Source organism: Marmota monax, unplaced genomic scaffold (assembly GCF_021218885.2).
Source record: "Marmota monax isolate L192 unplaced genomic scaffold, Marmota_monax_Labrador192_F-V1.1 WCK01_AAM20220418_F8-fsc00055, whole genome shotgun sequence".
NCBI classification, from domain to species: domain Eukaryota; kingdom Metazoa; phylum Chordata; class Mammalia; order Rodentia; family Sciuridae; genus Marmota; species Marmota monax.
In genome coordinates, this window is record NW_026695205.1 from 7,483,823 (window position 1) to 7,506,566 (window position 22,744).

Here is a 22,744-nt window from a genome sequence, read left to right on the forward strand (position 1 = left end):
AGTGCTATGGAGGAGCAAGCCCACCTCTGGCTCCCACAGGCACAGTCCCCACCAATGCCCTCATCTGAAAAACCACAGTGCAGCTTGGTGGCCCTTCTGACTATACCCACCTCTCCTCAGCCTCCAGCAGATTGCCATCGAACCAATTTTTCCTGACTGGAGCAGGCTGGAGCAAAACATCCTTAAGACCGCGCTCACTCTGAGACCCTCAGGGAGAAACCTCTGCCTTGCTTTGCTCAGCGCCTAGAGCTGCATCTGTTGGTTCATGGCCACTGCCTCAGTCTTCAAAGCCAGCAGAGCAGCAGCTTCAAAAGTTTCTTTCCCACTGACCTCCCATCTTTCTCTGATACAGACCCTTGTGATTACATTGGGACCACCATAACCTGCCCTTCTCACAATTCATGATCACCCCTGAAAATGTTCTTTCACCATGTAAAGCAACATTTTCAGATTCAGGAATCAGGAATGGGATGTTCTTGGGAAGGTCCCTGTTGACTCTACCTGTCTAGGTATCCTACTGGTTTAGTGGATGGGAAAAGAACGTTGCCTAATCGTGAAAGGTGAATTCTGGGATTTCTGGGTGATATAACATTGTGGGTTAAGGGAAAAAATAAAGTGATTCATTGTTCATCCTTTCCATTGAGTAGCACTTATAAATGTGTGAACGTTTTTGTTGGAGCAGGAGGGGAACAGGTTCCGTTGGCATTTCACTGATTTGACCCATATTCGCTGAGCATACATCAAGGGCCAGGCGCTGTGAGTCCCAGAGCACACACCCAAGTGTAGAGATGACCCTTGCTTTCCAGAAACTCCGGTTTTACCGAGCAGAAGAAAACAGATAATTTTACTACATTCTCGTAAATGCAGAGAGTAGTATAACCAGGGTGTTCAGCAAAACACCCAACAGCACCCCCAGTGCAGACTGAGGAGGTGTGGAAGTGCACCCCAGCTCTACCGGTTGGTGCAACTGGAAAAGTGGGGTGAGGATGTGAGTGAGGGATTGGGGCACAGGGAATCATCCCCGCGGGCTGTTGCCTCCGCATCCCATGCTGGAGCTTGGTGCCTGCGGGGGCGAGCGGTGGGAGGGGAGCTCGCGTGAAGGGGAAGCAGGTCACGGTGTGCCCTTTCTGCCTCCAACACTGATGTGGATCACGTGAGTGTGCTGCAGGAGGAGCAGGTGTCCTCTGTCATCAGACCTAACACACCTGGCCCAGGAGTCAGGCGCTGGAGGAGGATCCAGGGAAGGGGGCGGCTGTGTCCCTCTGCAGAGAGGTAACCCAGCAGAGAAACCAGGATGCAGGTGAGCGGCAAGGAGCAGGCCACGGAGCGTGGCTCCAACCACAGGGAAGGTGCACACCTATGCGCAGGTGTCTGCTGTGGCTCGGGTGCTGGGGCCCCAGGGGCGGGATGGGAGGGGGAAAGGATGTGCCCGGGACCCAGTGCTCCGGTGAGGTCACTATAGTTCAGGAGTCCCGGGCAGCATGGGACTGGGTCCTGGGGGGAACAAGGAGTGGTCACTATGAGCGACTGTCCAAGCTGCACTTCAGAGTGTTCAGGCCCTTTGGCACCTGGCCACGGCGGCGTCTTCCTGGGTCTCCCCTTCTTTGCCCACAGCTGACCTGACAGGCTCCTCAGCTTCCCGTCACCCTCTGCCTCAGGGTCCACTGGAGCCACTTGCTCCTCCCTTTCCCCTTTCCCTTCAAGGCCAACTGCTGGTTCATGAAGGGTGAACCAGGTGACCTTCCTCCCAGCAAGACACAGAGGACCATGCTGCATGACCTGCTCTGAGGAGCCTCATTCATATCATCCAAGTGTCCCCACTGCCCAGCACAGATGTGGCATGCAGAAGGTGCTCGCTCGATGCTGAAACAAGTTCCAACAGCCTCTCAACAAACCCTTCACTTAAACAGCCGGCCTCCATCTTCGTGGTGCCACACCCGTGGGGGCAAGCTCTGTTGAGATTGGAGAGACCCCGCACCTGTACTGACACGTCCTGAACTTTTTATCTGGTCCCGATTTCCTAAAGAACACCGATAACAGCTGTTTATATGGTATTTACATGTAATCAGAGGTGGTTCCACACCCCCTGGCAGGATGTGTGCACATTCTGTGCAGCCACCGGGCCATTATTGTGTCCTGTACTTGAGCATCACAGACTTTGATACACGGGAGTCACTAGAACCGGAGCCACCAAGACTGAGGAGGGACTGCGTTTCCAGGGTCAGTGGGTTTGATCACGTCAGACAGACAAGCACCGTCTTTCCAGACTTCTTTAATAGGGATTAAGAAGGGGCAGTGAACGCTTCCAGCGTCCTCCAGATCAGCATCTACGATGGGCTCAGGGGATTCAGGGGGAGGGGAAATCTGACTCGCCCTCCTTGGCCTGCTTCAAGATGGCCTCGCACCTGTAGCTCTTGATCAAAATCTCCTGCTCCTCTTCCTCCTCCTCCTCTTCCACGAAGCCCTCCTTATTGCCTTTCGTAGGATCTACAGGGGGGTGGGTGTAGTCCTTGGGCCAGTTGTAAAGAGGCTTCAATTTTCTGGTGTAGATGAACTTAAACCATCTTCGGAAGGTTTGTTTGATAGTTGAGGAGGTCATCGTGTGGGCTATTTCCCTAAAAATATCACGGGTTGTTTTTGCTAACTCCCGAATCACCGGGTCTTCATCCCGGACTGTTTTTTCAATAACTGCAACGGTAAAAGGGCACTTGGTTTGAAGCAGCTCTCTCTCAGAGGCCAAGAAGCTCCAGCCCTCAGCAACCCCACTGCCCTCCACAGTCTCCTTCCTGCCCACCCCTCTTCTCACTCTCCCCCATCTTGAGGGAGATGAATAGCATCTCATTAAAAGAAAAATGGAAATATTCACTAAATGTCTATTGAGTTTCTATTATGTGCTTGGTAGCATCAACATGGATTCATGAAGCTTATGTACACACATTATATTGATCATAATCATGAAAAATGTTTGCTATTCAGCTACATGATTAGACCCTAGGAGCTGCTTAAAAGTTAAGGTTACCATAAAATGAAATAATGTACACATTTTAACAAGATGAGATGGGCACATGTTCCTTGGCATGGGAGGTGTTTGACCCATAAGTAGGTGAAAAAAGTTGTGATAGTTGTGAATACTAAATATGCAATGGCATGTATGTTTTAAAAAATATTTGGGATAACACATATAGCAAAATGCTAATGGGGTCCTATGCGACAGCAGGAAGTGGGGAATGATGATTTCATTTCTTAATAAAAGAAGCAGAATAAGGAGGGACCTTTAGAAAAGAAAGGGTGGGAAGAAGGAGCAGGAGGAGAGAGAGGAAAGAGGTGGTAAGAGAGACCAAGGGAGAATCCTGGTGCTGCTGAATGAAGGAGAGCGCCCCCTAGTGAGCCAGCGAGGTGAGAGGAGGGGGCAGCATAAATTCATAGGGAGTGAGAAACGTGGGACCTGCTGGGGCATGCTGACAGTGGAGGACGTGATGGGGCACCTCTGTACCTGCAGCTCAACTTCGTAGGTGAGCCTAAAAATGCTCTGAAAAATAAAGCCTCCTTTTTTTATTTGTAAAGGAAGGAATGAAGGCAGCTCCCCTATTTTCTAACTCACCTGCTAGTAATTAATTCTGACCTAAAGAGGCAACAGAGGCTAAGAGGGGGAGAGGCCTAAGACCCAGACATTGTGGGAGAACAACAGGACCCTGCTAGAATTCCCTCCTCTGCCAGTGGGATGGATGTTACCGTCAACTAAAGTGGGAATGCTGGGAGGGAAGAGGCTTTGGTGGTGGTGGTTGCTGCTGCTGCTGAGGGCCCAGAAGCTGGATAGTGCTGTGGCTCAGGAGGGGCTGGAGAGGCACTTGCTGGTTGGAGGAGTGAGGGAGTCCCCAACACTGCAGTTCCCAAGGGCTCCAGGGGGAGTGGTCAGGTTGCAGGGAAAGACGGGCACCCTCACGTAGAACTCATGTGACCAGAGTCACAAGTGGAGAGTTTATTTGGACCTATGTATAGATGTGTCATCATGACCTCAGTACTTACCCTCCAGCATGACTTCGATTTCATCTTTGAGTAGTAAATACGCACCCAACTTTGCCAAGTACCCTAGCACAGAGTGGATTAAAGTTACACCAAAGTACATCACAAAAGTGCATTCCCTGCTGTTACCTGGCTACAAGCTTTGCTTTCCTTAACGCAAAGTATCTACAGATGATCTTCCAATCATCTATTAGGGCTTTCAAATGGTTATTATTTAACTATTTGTTACAAACTATTTATTGAAACACATGTCTGTGTTGACCCAAGTTTAAACCCAAGTTTTCAATCCTGTGAATTTTTTAATGAAATTGACACAGATGTGTTAAAATAAGTTGTAAATCATAATCTAGCACTTCCTATATAATTTGTTATAGCTAAAAATTAATAAGTATCATCACAAATCATTCACCTATTATTACTTTTTTTTTTTTTAAGAATAGAGCTTGAAAAACACAAATATTTATCTCACAGTCACCCTGAGTGGGGTCTTTGTGGCTCAGTGTCAGGTTCACAGGTGTTCCACAAGCGGGATGACGAGACTCGGGGTTAATGAGTGACTCTGCAGCTAACTCATCTTCCCTACGTCTAGGTCACCAGTGTCCCAGAGGTCACCAGTGTCCCAGAGGTCACCAGTGTCTCAGAGGTCACCAGCGTCCCAGAGGCGTTCCTCAAGCCCCTTGCAGTTTCTTCCTGCACCTTCCAGAGCACGCTCTCAGGGTCTGCCTTCTTGCTGCACTTGAGCTTGGGATCCCCACGGTCTTTGATGCAGCCATGGTCCGTCCATTCCCATGGGTACACGCAGAGCTCAGTTTTCTTGAAACACACTGTGCACCCCGGCTCCGTGTTACACATCATCTCTACCTGCGTTCGCCTTATGACAGCCGAGTACCTCCAACGGAGATTCGGTGGCACTCAAAGCCTAAAATATTAAACTATCGGGTTTTCAAAAAAGTTTACTGAACCCTGCTAGATGATGTTCTATCTTTTTATTTATATTTATTTTTAGTAGCTCTGGGGATTGAATCCGGGGGCACTTTATCATGCCCAGCCCTTTTTGAGACAGGATCTCGCTAAGTTGCTGAGGCTGGCCTCCAACTTGACATCCTCCGCCTCGGCCTCCTGAGTTGCTGGGGTTAATAGGCGTGCTCCACTGTGTGTTTTATCTTATGAATGCAGCCATCTTTTTTTTTTTTTTTTCTCCTGCCAATGGTGGACATTCGTGCTGTTTCCAGTTTGGGGCTACAGTGAGTAATGGTGTATGGACATTCTCGTGCATGAATTCGAATTGCTGCTTGGTATATAACTAGCATTTACTGAATAATGGAGATACTTATGTTCAGCTTTAATAATTACTGCCAAACAGTCTTCCAAAGTGCTTGTACCGATTCTCACTCCCCCCAAAGCCTGGAGACATTCCCCGCCTCATCCAGAGGCCTCGATGTCCAGGAGTAGGAGTCCTTCAGCTTTGGCTCCCCTCAGGTCACCATGGCTCTCAGACCTTTCAATTTTCACATAAAGTTTAGATCAGCCCTCCAGCTCCACCCACACCTCCAAACCCCAGGTAAGGATCTGCTCAGGACCAGGTTGAGTGCTCGGGGAGACTGTGAGGCATGTCATCCTTCAATCCACCAACAGGAGATAGCTCTTCACCTGGGTGTTTTTTTTGTTGTTGTTGTTTGTTTTTAACTTCTGTGGTTTTCTGCTTTCTTGTGTATCAGTGTTGCACATCTTTTCTTAGTCTTAATATATTTTATATTTTTGGAGTTATATTTGATAATTCAAAAATTTAATTTTTCAATTTGTTTGTGTACCAATATCCAATTGATCTTTGTGTATTGGTGTTGTATCTAGAAACTTTGATAAATTCGTTTAATGAGTATTTTTTAAGAATTCTCTCCAATGTTCTAAACATGCCAACATTTTTGTGGAAATGTTGAAAGTTTTATTTTCTTTTATTCAAACTTAGATATTTTATTTCTTGCTGTTGCCTTATTTCAGTTTTGGATCATTCACGGCCTTATCTCTTCAGGTGGTTTCTTCTGCCTCGCTCTCTCCTCCTCCTGTAACATGAACGTCGAAGCTTTCTCTGTGTCTCATAGTATCTCATGCTCTTTCCACATTTCCCATTTTTTTTCTCTAAGTGTTGATCTTGGGGCTGAATCCTTTGCTGTGACGCATTTGATTCTCTCATTCTCTTTTACTTTCTTTCTAATTTGCTGCTGAATGCCATCCATTGAGTTCTGCATTCCATCTCATTATTTAATCATTCAAATATATTAGTCATGTGTATTTTAAACTATAATATCTTCAACAACTACACATCCTGGATTCCACTTCTATGGTTTTTTTCCTTCTGATTGAAAGCATTTCTATGAGACTGGCTAATTTTGGTTAAATATAAGCTATTGTATAAAGATGTGGATTTTCTGTATTTCAAATAGCCCTCCTTAGAGAAAGTAGCAATTTATAGTGTCACTAGTGTGATTGCTCTTTTCTTGCCACTGGGCCAAAATGTATAGTATAAAACTTTTTTTTTTTTCCTTCAGGATTGGGGATTGAACCCAGGGGCACTCCACCACTGAGCTACATCTTCAGCTCTTTTTACTTTTTATTTGGAGACAGAATCTCACTAAGTTGCTGAGGCTGGCCTCCAACTTGTGATCCTCCTGCCTCAGCCTCCCTAGTAGCTGAAATTACAGATGTTACCAGAGTATTCAGCTAGTAAAAAACTTTTGATTTTCATTAACCTCATGGACAGAAACATTTCACCATTCAATTTGCTTTACTGTATGTGTAAAATTGTGAAAGGTCATATATAAGTGCCAAATATATGTATTTTTCATATATTCTTTGCCAATTTTTCTACTGAATTGGTTGTGTAATGGATTTGTAAGAATTCCTTTGATAATGAGCATTCACCCTTTATCTGTGATAAGTATAAATATTTTACCTCAATTTGGCTTTTAACTTGGTTTCTACTGGTTTTGCGTCACCAAGATTGTCATGTAGTTAACAATCTTCTGTTATGGCTGCTAGGTTTAGACTTTTGCTTAGAAAACTTTTCCTTCTTCCATGATTATAAGGCAGATATTCCGGATTGTTTTTATCTTGTTTTATTTATAATTATGAGTTGATTTTTTAGCATTTGACTCTTTGATTATATGGAATTTATTTAATATAAAAAGTTAAAAATGAATAAAATAATTCAAAAAATTCCCAGCGGCTTACTAGGTGCCCCACATCGTCTAAGAGGCCCACCGTTCACTTTCTAAAATGCTGCCTGAGTTGGGCTGTCTGCATGGCGCCCTGTTGCTTTCATCTGATCATTGCCTGTGGTTTGATGGGGCCAGTTCCCCCTCGTTGTTCTTTCTTGCCTACCTTTACACTTAGCTTGAGGATCAGCATGCTAGTTTAAACAAAAGAAACCCGACTGGTGCTTTAATTAGCATCTGGTTCCACGTATAAATTTAGAAAGAATTCATACATTTTTTGGGGTGAGGTACCAGGGGTTAACCTCAGGGCCACTTGACCCCTGAGCCACATCCCCAGCCCGATTTTGTATTTTATTTAGAGACAAGAGCTCACTGAGTTGCTTAGCGCCTCGCTTTTGCTGAGGCTGGCTTTGAACTCGGGATCCTCCTGCCTCAGCCTCCTGAGCTGCTGAGATTACAGGCCTGCTCCACCGCGCCTGGCTTCATCCATTTTTTTGGTTTTGGTTTTGTCTTTCCCGAGACATGATTTATACCCTTTCTGTTTATTCAAGCCTTGTGTCCTTCAGTAATGTCTGCAAGTTTTCTTCACAGGTGTACTGCGCACATTCCAACGTTCAGGTTTAGATGTCCCCCCTCCCCTCTGTCCATCCTTCCTTCCATCTTTCCTCTTCCCATCTCTCTTCCTCTCTCATCTTCTTCCCTCCCTCCCTTCAGAAGCCCTCCCGCCCTCCCTCAAGCTGACCACCCCGGGGGCTTCCGCTGTCCCCTCTGGAGTCTGGCTGGACTCCATCCACCTGCCTCTACTTTCCTCAGAAAAGCTCTTCCTCGTTGTTGAAGTTGGTGGCTGCCGATGTCCAAGACTTGCTGACGATGGTGTTGGTTGGTGCATGTTTTAAAATTGTTCTTTGGACAGTGACTTTTAGGCAGTGAAAGGAAGATGAGCTGTGATAGGTCTCTGTCTGAAAGTCTGAAATCGCCCTGTTGAATGCATTCTGGCGATCATTTGACCAGACAGACGCTAGCTAACTGCATTGCAAAGGCACCTCTGCTCTCAGCTCATTATTAGCCTCTGTTCATCACAGGTGGCACCATCATAGGCGCTGGGCATCATAAACAGAGAGGATTTGTGACTTTTAATGCAGACTTACGCTGCTAGACTCCTCTGTACCTTGAAAGACAAGAAATAGAATTAAATTTATTTACCTACTAAAATAACCGATCCTCTCCTCAGGCATGGCCGGGAGCTCCCCAGGAACCCTAAGGTATCAGATATTAAATCTGTAATGTAGCTCTCGTGAGAAGCCGCCTACGAATAAAAAAGGGAAAGAACCATCTCTCGATTGTTGAAAAGACATCTCTCTCCCTTCAGAGAAGCTTTAAGACAGAGGACACCGATTGCTCCCACTGTATCAGCAGCAGCGAAGCCTGGAGCGTCCTGTGTGTGACACACTCTCTGGCAGGCGTTGAGCTGTTGACGATGGGATGCGGGAACCCACCTGTGCTGAGCTCTCTGCCACCCCCACGTGTCTCCACTGCCCACGCTGGTTTTCAGGGGACCAGGCCACGAGGGGTGGCAAAGGAACTCCAAGAAGAAGAGGAAGTGGGGAATTCTAGTTTTCGGCCATCTCAAGCCTGGCCACAATCACACTTACTTGCTATGTTTTCTTCACATTCTTTCCTCAGGATCGCCCCTGCCCTCCCCCATTTCGTCACTTTGTGCGGCCCTTCCCTTCTGTCTGTGGGTCTGACCGGTGGAAGAGGGAAGGGCTACTTACAAGGTGGTTACAGATGTTGAGCACCACCAGCTCAAAGTTGTAATTTTCATCTTTGAGAAAAACTGGTGTGGGCCACCTCAGTTGTGAGGCACAGATTCTTAATGTGTATTTACATGCCTGTGAGATACAAAAAGGTCCCTCAAGATCTCTTCTTTTGTGGTTGCATAAAACATTGTGATTTTCTGCAAAATTAAGGGGGGGGGGGAAGTCTTACTTTTGAGACTCTTATCTCCTTGTCCTCCAAAAACAGGATCAGGGGCACCAAGGCTCTAAGGGCCAAAGGGTTCAGCATCCAGGTGTACTGACTCATATCCTTCAGCAACTCACCAAAGTGTCGAATGGCCATGCTCCGAATACCCCCATTGCTCTGCCAGGTGCATGCGGAAAAGAGAAAGGGCCTCATCTGAGCACACTGCTTTCTTCAATCAACACGACCTACCTATCTATCTATCTATTTTATATGCCTATATGTGTATATTCAAATGTATGAAATTATTATTTACTTTTAGGAAAGATCTCATCTACAAAGCTCTTCTTTTGTTTTTAACGTAAGATTTACTTACCCATTATCGACCATAGCCAAGATGTAGAATTGACCTAATGCCCACTAATGGAAGAATGGATAAAGGCCACACGTATGAGTGTGCACCTCCCCTCTGTCCCACAAGTACTCTTAGTCATAATAAAGAAGAAAATCATTGCAAAAAATACAACTGACCCCAGAGGACACTACATGGCGTGAACTCGGCTAGGCACAGCATAGACAGACAATCCCTGCCTGCTGTCCTCACACACACACCCTGAGGGAGTCAAACTCATCACACAGAGTGGAACAGTGGTCACCAGGAGGTGGAGGCGGTGGGGGTGGAGGAATGCAAGAAGTGTTCCTTAGAGGGTCTAAAGCTTCAGTTAGACGGATGAATAAATTTTGGAGTGTTAATAATGTATAGCACGTTGACTATGGTCAGCCATATGCATTTTGTACTTGAAACTTGCAAAGAGATTAGATCTTAAAATGTTCTCACCATAAAAAAAATGATATGTGAAAAGATGGATTACATTGGCTAGCTTGATTTAATCATTTAACAGTGTGTGCATATATCAAAATGTCACATTGGACAAAAATAATGTATGTAATTTTCATTTGTCAGTTATGCTTTAACTAGGAAAAATATTGAAACTGGTTTAAAAAAAAAACATGAAAAGTTTTACTTACCAGAATTCAGATGGTGTTAAAAAAAATCTTGTGTAAAAAGTGAATTTCTTAAATTTAGGAAGATGTATAGCACTTAATCATGGCCTCAAAATATAAACTGGAATAGTCTGTATAATTGGGGATAATTCACCCAGGCTGTGTCCAAGGCTAGAGGACTTTGTGGAATTGCCAATGAATAGCGATGGGAGTGCCTCACCTACGGGCATACAGCTGGCCAAGTAGGAGCTGATTGCATTATGAAGACTCTGGAAGAGAAAAATCTCAGCCAGAGTCAGAAACTATTTTAAAAAATACAATCTTCTCTTCTAGTATTGAGGAAATATCATCTTCTAGTATGGACACCATTAACTTATTGTCCTCTTTCACCCATGATCAGAGACTGTTCTTCAATTCTCTTTTCTTTTTTTTTTAGAATTTTAATATTTATTTATTTATTTACATTTTAGTTTTCGGTGGACACAACATCTTTGTTTGTATGTGGTGCTGAGGATCGAACCCTGGCCGCACGCCTGCCAGGGGGGCGCGCTACCGCTTGAGCCACATCCCCAGCCCTGATTCTCCTTTCTTAGGGACAAACTTTTCTAGATTGTCACAGTGTAGTTAAAAAGTAATTAAATAAAAGGGTCCCACAAATACTCATGCCTGGAGCAGAAAAGCTGGCTCTAGGGGGAAGGCTGCCGCCTGCTGGTGAGGCCAGGCTACGACAGGATCTCCACTGGGGCTTCCGCTGAACCCCACAACCTCCAGGCTCCTCTACTCAGTTCTCCACCTAACTCACGTGATCCATCAGAGGACAGTAGCTGGAAGCGATTTTGGCGCACAGTGAGGAGTAGATCACCCTGTCCAGTTTGCATAGAAGTTTCCGGAGGGTGAGCAAGGCCCGGATGACAACGGTGTGTTCCTTGGAATGGAAGGCTTCCAGGATGGATGTCAGTAGGCTGCAGACATTTTCTATCTGCATGTGAAAGGAGGAAGATGGTGGGATTTGGGAACTGGAGGAGATTAGAGCTAGTGTTTGGCTTGCACGTCTCAGTCTGGCCTGCTGGCCCTGGCTCGCAAGAGTCACTTGTCAAGTTGCCAAAAATTTTGTGGCCTATTATTTTTAAAACGTCATTATTAAAAGTCAGGGCCGGGGTTGTGGCTCATGGTGGAGCACTTGCCTAGCATGTGGGAGACACTGAGTTCAATCCTCAGCACCACATATACATAAATAAAAAATAAAGGTCATGGACAACTAAAAATATTTTTTAAAATGTCACTATTAAAAGTTAAATTGTATTAGTTTAGCATTAAATAAAACCAAAGGTAATACTACAAAGTGATGGATTCCCGATTATTTTGGTGACAGTTGCCTATTTTCTACACCCCTGAGTGGTGGAGGCCAGTATCCAGCTGAAACACTGGGCTTCGTCAACAGCAGGGAAACCTGAGCCCAGATCACGGCAGTACTTCTATTTCACTCTCCTCGCCATTCTGGACACAGAGCCCCCATTTCGCCAATGACATTGGCCAGAGCTCTGGACGAAGCAACGAAGAACTTGATGCTTCCCAAAAGAATGCTTGCTGCCGATAAACCTGTTCACTTGTGTGCTTTATTTAAAGCAAACAGACCATGGCTCATGCCGTTCTAAATGCAAAAGCAGTGTTTACGGACAGGCCTTGAGCTTTTGGAGACTATGCTGAATAGGTAATGGAGTCATCATTGTTAGTTATTATTAGTTATATTATTAGTTATTACTTATTATCAGGCTCATTCTTAAATCAACAATGAGTCACTAGCATCTGCAGTCTCTGCGTGGCACAAGACCCGTTGGAGTTTGGAATTGCAGAACCCAGAGGCAGGCTTACTTCCTGGGACTGGAGGACTTTCGTCTGACTCAGGGGGAACCAGGCCAGACGGTGACTCTTAACCTGTGTTAGGATCAACCGAAGATTCTTTTAACACACAGACTGAAGGTCCTCAACCCAGAATTTCTGATTCCACAGGGTGGGGTGGGCCCCTGGATCTGTGTTTCTAACAGGCCTCCAGATGGTGGTGATGTTGGTGGCTCTACAGCCGTACTTTGGGGTCTGTGACATGAGGCAGTGCTCATGGGGGGTTTGGCTCTGAGAAGGGATGGGGCCATTCAGTGAGGTCCACCTTGAGCTGATGGTTGGGAAAGGAGAAAAATGTGCCTGTGGCAGGTGACAGAGAGGGTGAGGCGTGGAAGGAGAAGCCGAGTGCTCCCCAGATGGGACTTGGTGAGTGCTCCATGTGCGCTGGAGGGAAACTTGCTGAGGAGTCTGTGGTGTAGACTGGAAGAGGGGTGTTCCTGGAGGCCACGGGTGATAAATTCCGAGGGCAATGAATGATTTTATGGAAAATTTATAAATAAGGTGTTAAAGCCCCTAAGTTGGCTTATATTCTCCTCTTTTAACTCAGTATTCTTATTGAAAAAAAAAATACTAAGTGTGCTGTGGTTTACAGAAACTGAAAAAATATCCATGTTTTATCATAAAGATCTCCAGCAGCATCAGAATATCCAATTATGATCTTGGCGGTGCGGGCGGACACAACCCCACCGCCCCCACGTACCTCATTGATGACGGGGGCCATGTTGGCGATTTTCTGGAGACTCAACTTGCTAACCACAGGGTTGGAATCGTTGATCCAGTTTTTGTAGAGGACCATAAATTCTTCTGGGAATGGGTCCTTGAAGAAGTTATTCAGAAGCTGAAAGAAAAGAGTTAATAAGTTAATGATGAGTTCAGGCCAGCTGTGGTATGATTTCTGCCTGGCGTCAAATCAAGACATTTTCAGCAAACCAGAATACCAACTCCAAGAGCTTGTGTGCATGGCTCTACACATTTGGGTGCTCATAGAAGAGGGGACAGGGGACAGCGACTAGAGTAACTCACAGATGCTTTGCTTTGTTTTCATGGCTTCTATTCATCATTGGAAACTGAATGACCCATTTAAGACTCACTCACAGGATGGAGTTTTTCTGACCCGGGATGTTGCCCACAGGTGATGCCTATAAACGGCCTGGTGAGCAAAAGAGTCCCGGCCCACGACCCTGTGAGTCACGGATGAGCCGAGAGGCTGGTGCCCTGCAAGACAATACTAGACACTGTTCAAAGAAGGAGCCGAGTTGTGAGCTGAGGCCAGGACTAGGAAGGAGAGCTGGCAGATGCTGCGAGAACATTCACCAGGTACTGGATTTCGACTGTGATGAAAATTTGATTTAGAATGAAGAGTGATATTTAGATTTAGACGTGAAGGCCGAGTTGGCGTTAGCTAGATAAAGTGTTTGAAGAAGGCACTTCCAGGGATGGTGATCATGTACTAAGGGCCTGAGGTTGATGAGGCAGGGTGTGACTGAGCACCTTTTAAAAGAGCAGCCATAGGGTAGGGGACAGGGAGGACAGGAGGCAGGAGGGACCTGGGGGCCAAGTTGAGGAGGTTTAGTCTGTAACAGCCAGTTCCCCCCAAAGATGTGATTATCACGAGCCATCTTGCACCTAAAACAGGCACTCAAATATGTGCATTTTTAAAATCTCTTAAGATATGCAATGACAGCTTTAAAAACACACAATTTTCATGGAAGAATTTCAAACATTGCTCAGATAGGTAAAGCGTACAGGGAAAACAGGAGAAAACTGGAAGGAAATGGCACAGCAAGAGCGGGTGAGAGGGAGGGGTCAGGCTTCCCTTCCACAACCTTCTAGAGAGCTTTCCTCCAAATTACACACCTCATCAGAAGTGTCCACCACTTCCCTAGAGCGAGACGTTTATTTAACGTCCATGGCATGGAACTGCAAGCCTAGGAGCCCCTGGAATTGCCAGATACCCCTCCTCCAGTTTGTGGGTCAATATCCTAAACCACAGCAGTCAGACAGACATATAATAAGGACGTCACAAAGCAGTGAAAAATAATAACCATCTGATGTTGACAGTTGGAAACAGACGTGTCACTTGGGTTTAAAGAAACGCTAAAATCCACAGGGGCGGCCTCCCGCATCCAGATGTAGCTCCCCTCCCTGGGCCCTGCCTCAGCCCACTCCCCGCTGTTCTCCTAAGTCTTGGTGGGAACGGGCAGGGGTGGAGGGGGAGGCTGTGGGCGGCTTGGTGAAGACCAGGGGAGGCGCCAGACACCACTCAAGCTCTCCTAGAAACTCACTTCAGTGAAGAATATTATTGTGACGATATTGTCTTCGGACCTTCTAGGACCTTCCACGGAGATCTTGTAGAAATAATGTAGAGTCTCTGGAAACTGTGGGAAGTTGAACTCACTGAGAGTTCTGTAAAGGAGAGGAAGCCCCAGATGAGCAGAGATGGAGAGCCCACGTCGGCCAATCCTGATAGTGAGGAGAGAGGATTCTGCCCTCAGCCTCCCAGCTCGCAGGTGGGAAGGACAAGACACTGCCCACCGTTCCCTCATCCAGGGGAGGCCGCAGCCCACCACGGGTTCTACAGCCTGCAGAGCCAGCGGCCCTGGGCCTGCCGCCGTTTCTTCCTGACATGGCTCCTCTATCCAGTCTCCCACATCCTTGGCCACATAACAGGAGGAGCTATTTCTGTGCAAGATCCAGTCCTTGTCCAAAGGGAGAAGAAATAGACGTCTAAAGCACGATCCAAGACAGCCACGCAGGTCACCTATGGGGTTTCGAATCAAGCTCTTCCTTTCAATGCTGTGAGGAAGGAGAGAGTCGGGGCCCATCTTGGGTTGCTCAGGAGAAGAGGCGGCGAGCTCTGGCGCACTAAGCCATCCTCCAGACCCTTGGGCACTAGCTGGGCTCACAGTGGTCCCGACACATGGGCCTGGATCAGCTCAGTAGAGGCAGGATCAGGAAGGGGCAGAGCTTCCATGTCAGGACTCCACACTGGCTTCCTTAAACTTCAAGGTGCATTCAAACCAGCCAGACCTTGCTAATACAAGAGTCGGAGTTTTAACTCCCAGTTACAATGCTGTTGCTGCTGGTCTGTACCAAGCTTGGAGTCAGAGGATCCATAAATGCTAAGGACAGGGTGACACTTAATTAGGGTCCACTTGTAGGTCAGGAGTACTACACTCTTACACAGGAAGTGCAAACAAGTGGCCATTTTTAAAGGCACCCGTGAACCACATAGGCTGTCCTTTCTGGGTTGGGCACAACTTCAAATGGTCTGTCATGTTGACAAGGCACCGTAGCTTAATTCTTGATCAGAAAAGCTGATCCCTGTAATCCTAAGCGTGCTGTTCACTGAAGACTAACTAGAAAACAACCTTTCCAGTACACGAAAACTGAAAGTTCCATTCTATCACATTTTCCAAAACTTATCTGGCTCATTGGACACAGGTCTTTACTGGAGCTCTTTAAAGCACATCTAGAAAGATCTGGTGCCTGAAGAGCAGGAAACGGCTAACATCAGAAGGGAAAAACCAGGATTATCTTTGGTCCTGTGAAAGGTACCTGCAAGAGAAACCTGTTCTGTGGAGAGAGGATAATTGGGTATCATCAGGTAAAAGAGAAGGATAGGGAAAATATCCCCCCAAAACTCCTCAAAATAGTTGAAGAAAAAGAATCCAGAGCCAATCCAGATCATATGGAGAGATTTAGACGCTGGAGGAGATGCCAACTGTGTTCTCTGTGACCCACATGAAGGAAGGTGGAGAAGGTGGCACAGAGACCAAGCCTCCTACACGGCGCCCCCTTTCTTACTTGGCAATGAGGTGAACCCCGAGTTGGTGATACAGTGCTTGGGAAAACTGGGTCCAGCAGTTCTTTTTCTTCAGAGCAGCATCCACCTCTTGTAATCCGGAAGAGTTCAGCAGAGCTCTCAGGGCGTCCCGGGCATAGCTGGTAAAGGACAGTGAACTTCCCATAACCAAGTATGCATGACCTGGCCTGCACCCCATCTTAGGCAGGATAGGGTTTGGAGAAAGGAGATGTTTCAGAGGCAGGAGGTCACCCCACAAGGTCATCTCAGCAGTATCAGGAGTGGAGGTTAAACCCTAGCTGCAAGATCCTGGGCTACCCACAGAACCTCTTGCTAGTTTATGGGCTTATTTGTAAGAGATGCTGGACAATGTGACAGCCTGCTGAAGGTGTCCCTTTTCCTTGGTGGATGCCATAAGTAGATAGGATAGGTTTCCATCTGCTGGGGTGCCTAAAGAGCAGGGAGTGGGGCATACATCAAGGGCCGGCTCCTGTTTCAGGGTGCCCCCGGGTTTAGATGTCCACACCCGACCAGGCAAACCGCTGACAGCTGGGCTGGGATGCAGTGCTGCCCCTCCTCCCTCACCCCGCCCCCACAGAGCAACAGGAGTGGACAGTGTCCTGGGGCCTGGTGGCCTCTACACGCACATGGGGGGGGTCCTGCCTAGGCCCTCGGGTGGCGCTTCTGGGAAGGTACTGCGCCCTTCAGAGGAGAGGACAGGGCAGTCGGTGAATGCACCGGCAGGAGGCAGGAGCCCCCGGGGCCCCAGGGCTGGACGCTCGTCGTGGGCGCTCTCACAGCGGCCTGTCCTGGGGCATCACTCTCAGCTGGCTGCTGTAGAAGAGCTGCAGCATGAGGGCCAACAGGAGGTGCGGGAAGAACTGGGCCACGGCCTTCTTGTAAGAGCCCACGGGCAGAAACGTGCACAGGGCCTGCGACGCCTGTCGGGAGGAAGAGGCCCGTGAGTCTTGGCCAGGAGAAGGGCAGAACTCTGCAACCTCCCGCCCCCGGGAAGGCAGCCGCTGCCTGCCGTCCCCCCGGCAACAGCAGGGCCAGGAGCGCCAGAGCACCCGTCAGTCAACCTGGCTGCCAGACCAGCACCAAGCAAGCTGGCTCCCAGGAGGGCCCACATCCCGAGGTCCTTCATCAGTGGCCGTGAAGAAGAGTCCTACCAATAACCCAGGCCCCCTGTGCTTGAGCAATCCAGAGAAGCAGCATAGGTAAAGGGTGGGCCGGCTGGTGCCCGGGTCTTTTGGTGTGCTGACCCCTGGGAAGCCAGCACAGCAGAACTTCACGTCCCAGCACCTCGACATGTTCCTCTGTTATATTTCTGTAAAACCTGAATTTATTCTCCAAAGTAGTGATTTGGGTAGTTGGGGATGCGTGCACTGGACACAGGTGCAATTAGCCCTTCCCGTGTCTAGATGACTATGTGATTTAGCTGGAGGCTGCCCCTCTGCCACCTACACCTGCGCCCTGGCTCAGTTCAGCCAGATTCCTGGGCCTCCCGGCGTTCCCCAACACAGGTGAGCTCCAGTCACCACAGGACATTTGCTCTTCTGTTCCTCCTGGACACATGCAAAGACCACCCTCCCCAGACTCAGGTGTCTGACTAGATGTCACCTCAGCAGAGAGGCCTGCCCTGACCCACTGACCTCACCGGCACCTTCCCACCCACACCAATGTAGGTTTCTTTTGACAAGTGTCACACTCATTTGTTCCTCGCCTCCATTCTCAGCAGAATGCAAGCTCCCAGGTCTGACAGGGTGTTGGAGAGTGGGTGCCCGAGGGGGGACTGGGATCTCCCCCCCACAGGAACACAAGGCTGGGAGGAGGCACGCGTGTCCTTTACCGCCACAGGCATCATGTTGGTGGCGTCCAGGGAGAAGCGCCTCTTTTCCTCCATGTCCTCCTCCGTCTCTCCGGGCTTTCCTTTCAGGATCAGAAGGATAGTCTTCAGCACGAGAGGGGCCACGCTCCCCTCGGAACCCGCCGCTTGCCACATCAGTATTAGAGTGCTGTGGACACAGAGGGCTCGGCCTTAGGGGAAGCCCGCGTGGCAGAGGCGGGAATCGGGAAGCCGGCCTGGGACCAGCCCCAGGTGGACTGGCATCGGGTTCCAGTGATCCCACCTGTGCGTTATCCTCAAAAACAGAGGAAGAAGTGAAATAAGATCTTAGAAAACAAAAAACAGTCTGCATGTCTGTGTGTTCATTTCTTACTGCTATTTAAATGTCCGCCAAGTTCATGTCAAGAACCCCTCCGTTCTCTGCACCCCAAACTCTGCTCCCCTAGCTCATGATCTCCTTAGTCCAGGAAGAGTGGCACACTTGAAGACTGGCATGGGGATACAAATGCAAATCAAAATGTAGACGATTCTTCAAAACCCTAAACAAAATAACTAACAAATAAAAACCTGAGCTCATTTGGCTAAATGTCCCATATTTTAATGGTGACACAGATGTGACTAGAGCCCTGGCTTCTTCCCTTTAGTCCTCAGATCCTTTCTCTACACACTCAGCCACTGTTCATGATTATTCCTACCTTTGCTCATCTTAAAAACTGCTGCTTATCTTTTTGCCAATATATTCCCGAGACCTTGTGGATCTATGCAGAGTTCTGGTGCCTCTAGCTCAGTCTTTCTGGCTCCTACTATGGGGCCTGGAATACGTGGATGTACCCAGCTCTGTGGAGTGGCCCTTGCCCTCGGGGCTCACACTGAGAACCCCCGTGGACAGCCAGTCGCAGGCCTGTCTTGTTTTCTTGCATCTTGCTCATAACTTCTCTAGCTTGGCTCCGGGTCCGAGCCTTTTCCATCCGTCGTTGCTCACCAGGGCGTAAGACCTGGGCCATGTGGCGGGTTTGCCTGGCTCTGCCCGCTCCCTGTGCCTCCCTGCTCGTCATCTGCACTGGAGTTAACAGCAGGTTTTGCCCTTGTGGATCTATTCCCCCGCAAAGGCTGGAGGGCGGATGACACTGTGTGCACAGCGGTGCCTCACGCTGAAGTGGGGGAACACCGAGTCTCCCCGTGCTCTTTCCAGGAATGTAATGGATAGTGAGATATGCTGTGGGTTCAGCCTCCTGAAAACCAGCAATCTCTCAGTCAGGAAAAAAAAAAAAGTATATACTCTGTTCAGAACATTAAAAAAAAAAACTCCATGATTTTTTTTTCCCTCAAAAAAAAAAAAAGAGTAAATTCATAAATGGGAAGAAAAGATCCTTCATCGTTTTGAGAAGTTTGTTCCGGTGTGATCTGTGATAGAATATAGTTGAAAGCCTCAGATAATCGACATTTCTTGAGGGCCTACTGTGAGCCAGGTATCGTACAAGGTCACAAATAATAGATATGATCTTATCTAAGCCTTACAATCATCCAACATAAGGTAAAAATAGATATCCTCAGAAATAAGAAACTGGGCCTAACCATGACTGGTGGAGATTTGAGCCAAGTCCCTCTGACTGTGGAGTCTGAGAACAAACCTGGATGGGGGTGGGGGGGCAGTGGGGGTCTCCTTACTCATCAGCGGGCACCGGGTAGTCCATGAGTTGAAAGATGACCTTCTTGGGTGAAGTGCGCGTCAGCAAGGTGGTGACCCGCAGCATAGAGTGCTTCATGCTGTGGGAGGGATCTTCACACAGCTTCTTATAAATAAAATTCACAATCTTAGACACCTGGAAGAGAAATTCCAAGGCATTGCTCCATGAAGAATTCAGAATGATCAGAGCAGCAGTGAACGCACAAATACGCACCGGCAGAAAGTGTGTGTGATGTGTGTGACCACACAGTGCATTTATGTAGAAGGGGGACCAGCAGGGAGAGGAGGATGGGCAGGGGAGGGAGGAGGGGAGGTGCCGGGGCTGAAGCTGATCAAGTTATGCTGTGAGCCTGTAGGATGGCGCCACAGTGGGTCTCGCTCTTCTGTGTTACTATGCGGTGGTAATTTTAAAAAGCTGGGCATTCATGAATATTGGAGAAATGCCCATTTTTAGAAAATTTGTTTTGGGAGGCCAGACTTCATTATATAAGGCATGCAAGCTTAATGATAGAAAAAATATATATATTATCTTAAAGAAGAAAGGCAAAACAATTGAGTAGAATAATGATGGACATATTTATCTCAAAAATTGTTCTGAGAATTGAAGAACTGAATCTGCATATTGAGGGCACGAACTGGGATGAGAGGAATCAGCCAGAGTGGTGAACCCTGCGCCATAATCTCGCAAACTCTGTTCACAGGTTCCATGTTTGTTTTACTTCTCCTCCTTTTTGACTCATTCCTGAACAGGAGAGTCCCCGCTAGACCTGGAATGTGTCTGAAAGCAATGAAGTCTCACATGGTGCAGGGCCCTCCCGTACCATGGGTGCTCCAAGCACCAGAGACCTACACCTTGTCTCCTCCAGGGACCTCCTCGCTGTAGGCCCAGAGCTGCTGCTGCTTGGCCTCCTCCTGCTCTGATGCGGCTCAGCCCTAGGACAAGCCAGCCCCGGCCCTGGGTGCTCAATTCTGGGGTGATGATCTGTTTCAAACTCAGAGAAACACTCGATGGGTTAGACGCACACAGAGCTCCTATGGCCACCCATCATTATGTGCCACTGGGGCGGGGGGCGTATTTTTAACTCCCTAGGCTTGGTAGCCCAGTTGTCTGTGGGAGCTGGGGAAGGGTGATAAAGTCAGAGAACCCCATTTTTGTTCCGTTCTATGTGGTTAGTGGTTTACTGTAACAGAGGATGTTTGTTTCTGGCTTTCTGGTGGTGTTCTTTCTCTCCAGGGACTTGGAATGGCTTCATCTAGCCTCCCTTGGATGCTCTTTCCTCCTGTTAGAGGAGAACTCTGTGGAGCAGGGTGAGTGGGGTAGTCCTTAGGAGCTCCTTGAAAAAAAGTCCCTTGCTCTGTCTCCCTCTTGCAATCTTCCCTTGCCCTTCTGCCTGCCACCATGAGATGATGCCACAAGGAGGCCCTTGCTAGATGCAGGATCCTCAACCTGGGACTTACCAGGCTCCAAAACTGTAAGAAATGAATCTCTATTTGTTTTAAATCACCCAGCCTCAGGTATTCTGATATAGCTACACAAAGCAGACTAAGGCAGAAACCCATATATTCTTTCCATCTTTCTTTACTTATCAGCAAGGAGAGGATGTTAGAATATGTGAATGACAACAAGTAAAATAAAAGAAGCTGAATTAGTTTTGGGTAGTGTTTTTACTCATTTGGTAACAATGAAATTTATTTGTGTGCATATGCTATAAAATATAAATTGTTTTATTTTGGTAAATGGCATTTTGCAATATAGATGTGGATAGCAAAATTTATGTAATAGTTTAAAATTATTTAAAACTAAAATTGTTCTTTTTATTTAGAAAAACATTAAATTCGAACATCAACAAATAATGAATACTTGAGAGAGGGAGACCTCAGAGGAAAGGTGACCATCCTCGTGTGCTGATACACATAATGACACTGTATTCCCATGTGGTGAGGACATGGGTCCATCTTTCATTTTTCCTAGACTCTACAAACTATGCCAAGCTGAGGGTCCTTGAAAACTTGCCTTAAAGGCTGTGCAGATTTCAATTATAACTCTACTGTTATTGTTATTGAAAGATTTCTTTAAAAAAGATCAAATATGGCAAAATATCATAATTTAATATGATCGATGGGTGGATATTCATTATCATATTCTCTAAAATTTTCTATATGGTGAAATATTTCATTTAAAATCCTCATATTAGTAAAGTGACAGAATGAAAAATGGCAAGGACTATAAACTGAGAGAAATAGATTTAGAGCAAAGTCAAAAAGTAGACTTGAGAGAATAAGCCCTCCCCGCCTTTGCTCACTGCTGATTCTTACCATGATGACCTTCTGGGAGTGATACTGCAGAGTCAGCTTCAGGATAGAGGCTGCCTCAGAGGCAATTTCAAAACTGGCTTCAGACAGTTTCATCAGGAGGGTCCACACAAAGTCAGTCAGCAAGGAGGGCAGTAAAGTATTTCCTACACTCTGCAACCAGAAGGAGAGTTGTGACCTCAGACCTCATAGCAACACAGGAAAATGCTGAACTCAGACACTGGGGGAAGCTCCAGGGCCAGGCAGGGCCTCGAGACTTTCATGGGCCTCTGTGGGCTCTTCCTTTATTAAAAACTAACAGAAGTTATATTTTCTAATAGTGTCAGTATAAAGACGACTATAATCCAAGGGTAATTTTATTCGGTTTTGTGTTCTGATTTTAAAACAATTCTGCTGTCCAGGTATTGTGGACATCTTTAGCTTTGGAAATGAGTTTGCTCAGGTCAGAAACAAGTACAGTGAGCAGATGCAGGAGGAGGTGGGCAAGAAGTCAAGGTGACTCAAATGTGCACATCAACAACTAGGAAGAGAGAAAGGGTCTGTCGGCCCACTACTGAGGTCAAAGAACGACTACGCAAACAACCCTCTTCTAAAGTCAGAGGAATATCCATGGACCGAAAAATTAGAATACAGTTGTATGATTAAGGACCAAGGAAAGATGAATGAACCCTTTTCTCCTTGTCCTTTACATGAGAAAAATCACATTCTTCCAAGTTCAGAAGGTGTACCCAGTCCCACCAGTAAAGCTTTTCTGTATCGTCCACAGGGATGGGTGATCACCTTTTTCAATGGAAAAGGACTGAGGTCTGAGTGAGAATGGATGACCACCAGCCCTGCTTCCAGGGGGCAGGGGTGAAGGGTGGGATCCTGGAGAAGGATGGAAACCAGAAGAGGGCAACCAAGGCTCCGCGAACCCAACCCAATACTGGAAACAGTTGGCCTTACTTGAAGAAAGCCAAATTGAATGTGAGACGCTGAATTTAAAAAAA

General features: G+C 47.1%; 1 protein-coding gene across 1 annotated transcript in view; it reads right to left on the reverse strand.

Annotated features, from left to right (window-relative positions):
- Nucleotides 1-2,347: 2,347 nt before the first annotated feature.
- Nucleotides 2,348-22,744, reverse strand: part of Mroh9 (maestro heat like repeat family member 9) — a 50,783-nt gene continuing 30,386 nt past the window's right edge. The window contains exons 8-21 of the mRNA XM_046429970.1: nucleotides 22,536-22,588; nucleotides 21,759-21,908; nucleotides 19,424-19,578; nucleotides 17,759-17,924; nucleotides 16,705-16,847; nucleotides 15,909-16,046; nucleotides 14,387-14,507; nucleotides 12,802-12,939; nucleotides 11,005-11,181; nucleotides 9,225-9,377; nucleotides 9,011-9,127; nucleotides 8,439-8,541; nucleotides 4,027-4,089; nucleotides 2,348-2,688 (exon numbers count right to left, since the gene is read on the reverse strand). Coding sequence (XP_046285926.1) covers nucleotides 2,348-2,688; nucleotides 4,027-4,089; nucleotides 8,439-8,541; nucleotides 9,011-9,127; nucleotides 9,225-9,377; nucleotides 11,005-11,181; nucleotides 12,802-12,939; nucleotides 14,387-14,507; nucleotides 15,909-16,046; nucleotides 16,705-16,847; nucleotides 17,759-17,924; nucleotides 19,424-19,578; nucleotides 21,759-21,908; nucleotides 22,536-22,588 — 2,018 coding nt within the window. The remainder of the gene's footprint in view (nucleotides 2,689-4,026; nucleotides 4,090-8,438; nucleotides 8,542-9,010; nucleotides 9,128-9,224; nucleotides 9,378-11,004; nucleotides 11,182-12,801; nucleotides 12,940-14,386; nucleotides 14,508-15,908; nucleotides 16,047-16,704; nucleotides 16,848-17,758; nucleotides 17,925-19,423; nucleotides 19,579-21,758; nucleotides 21,909-22,535; nucleotides 22,589-22,744) is intronic.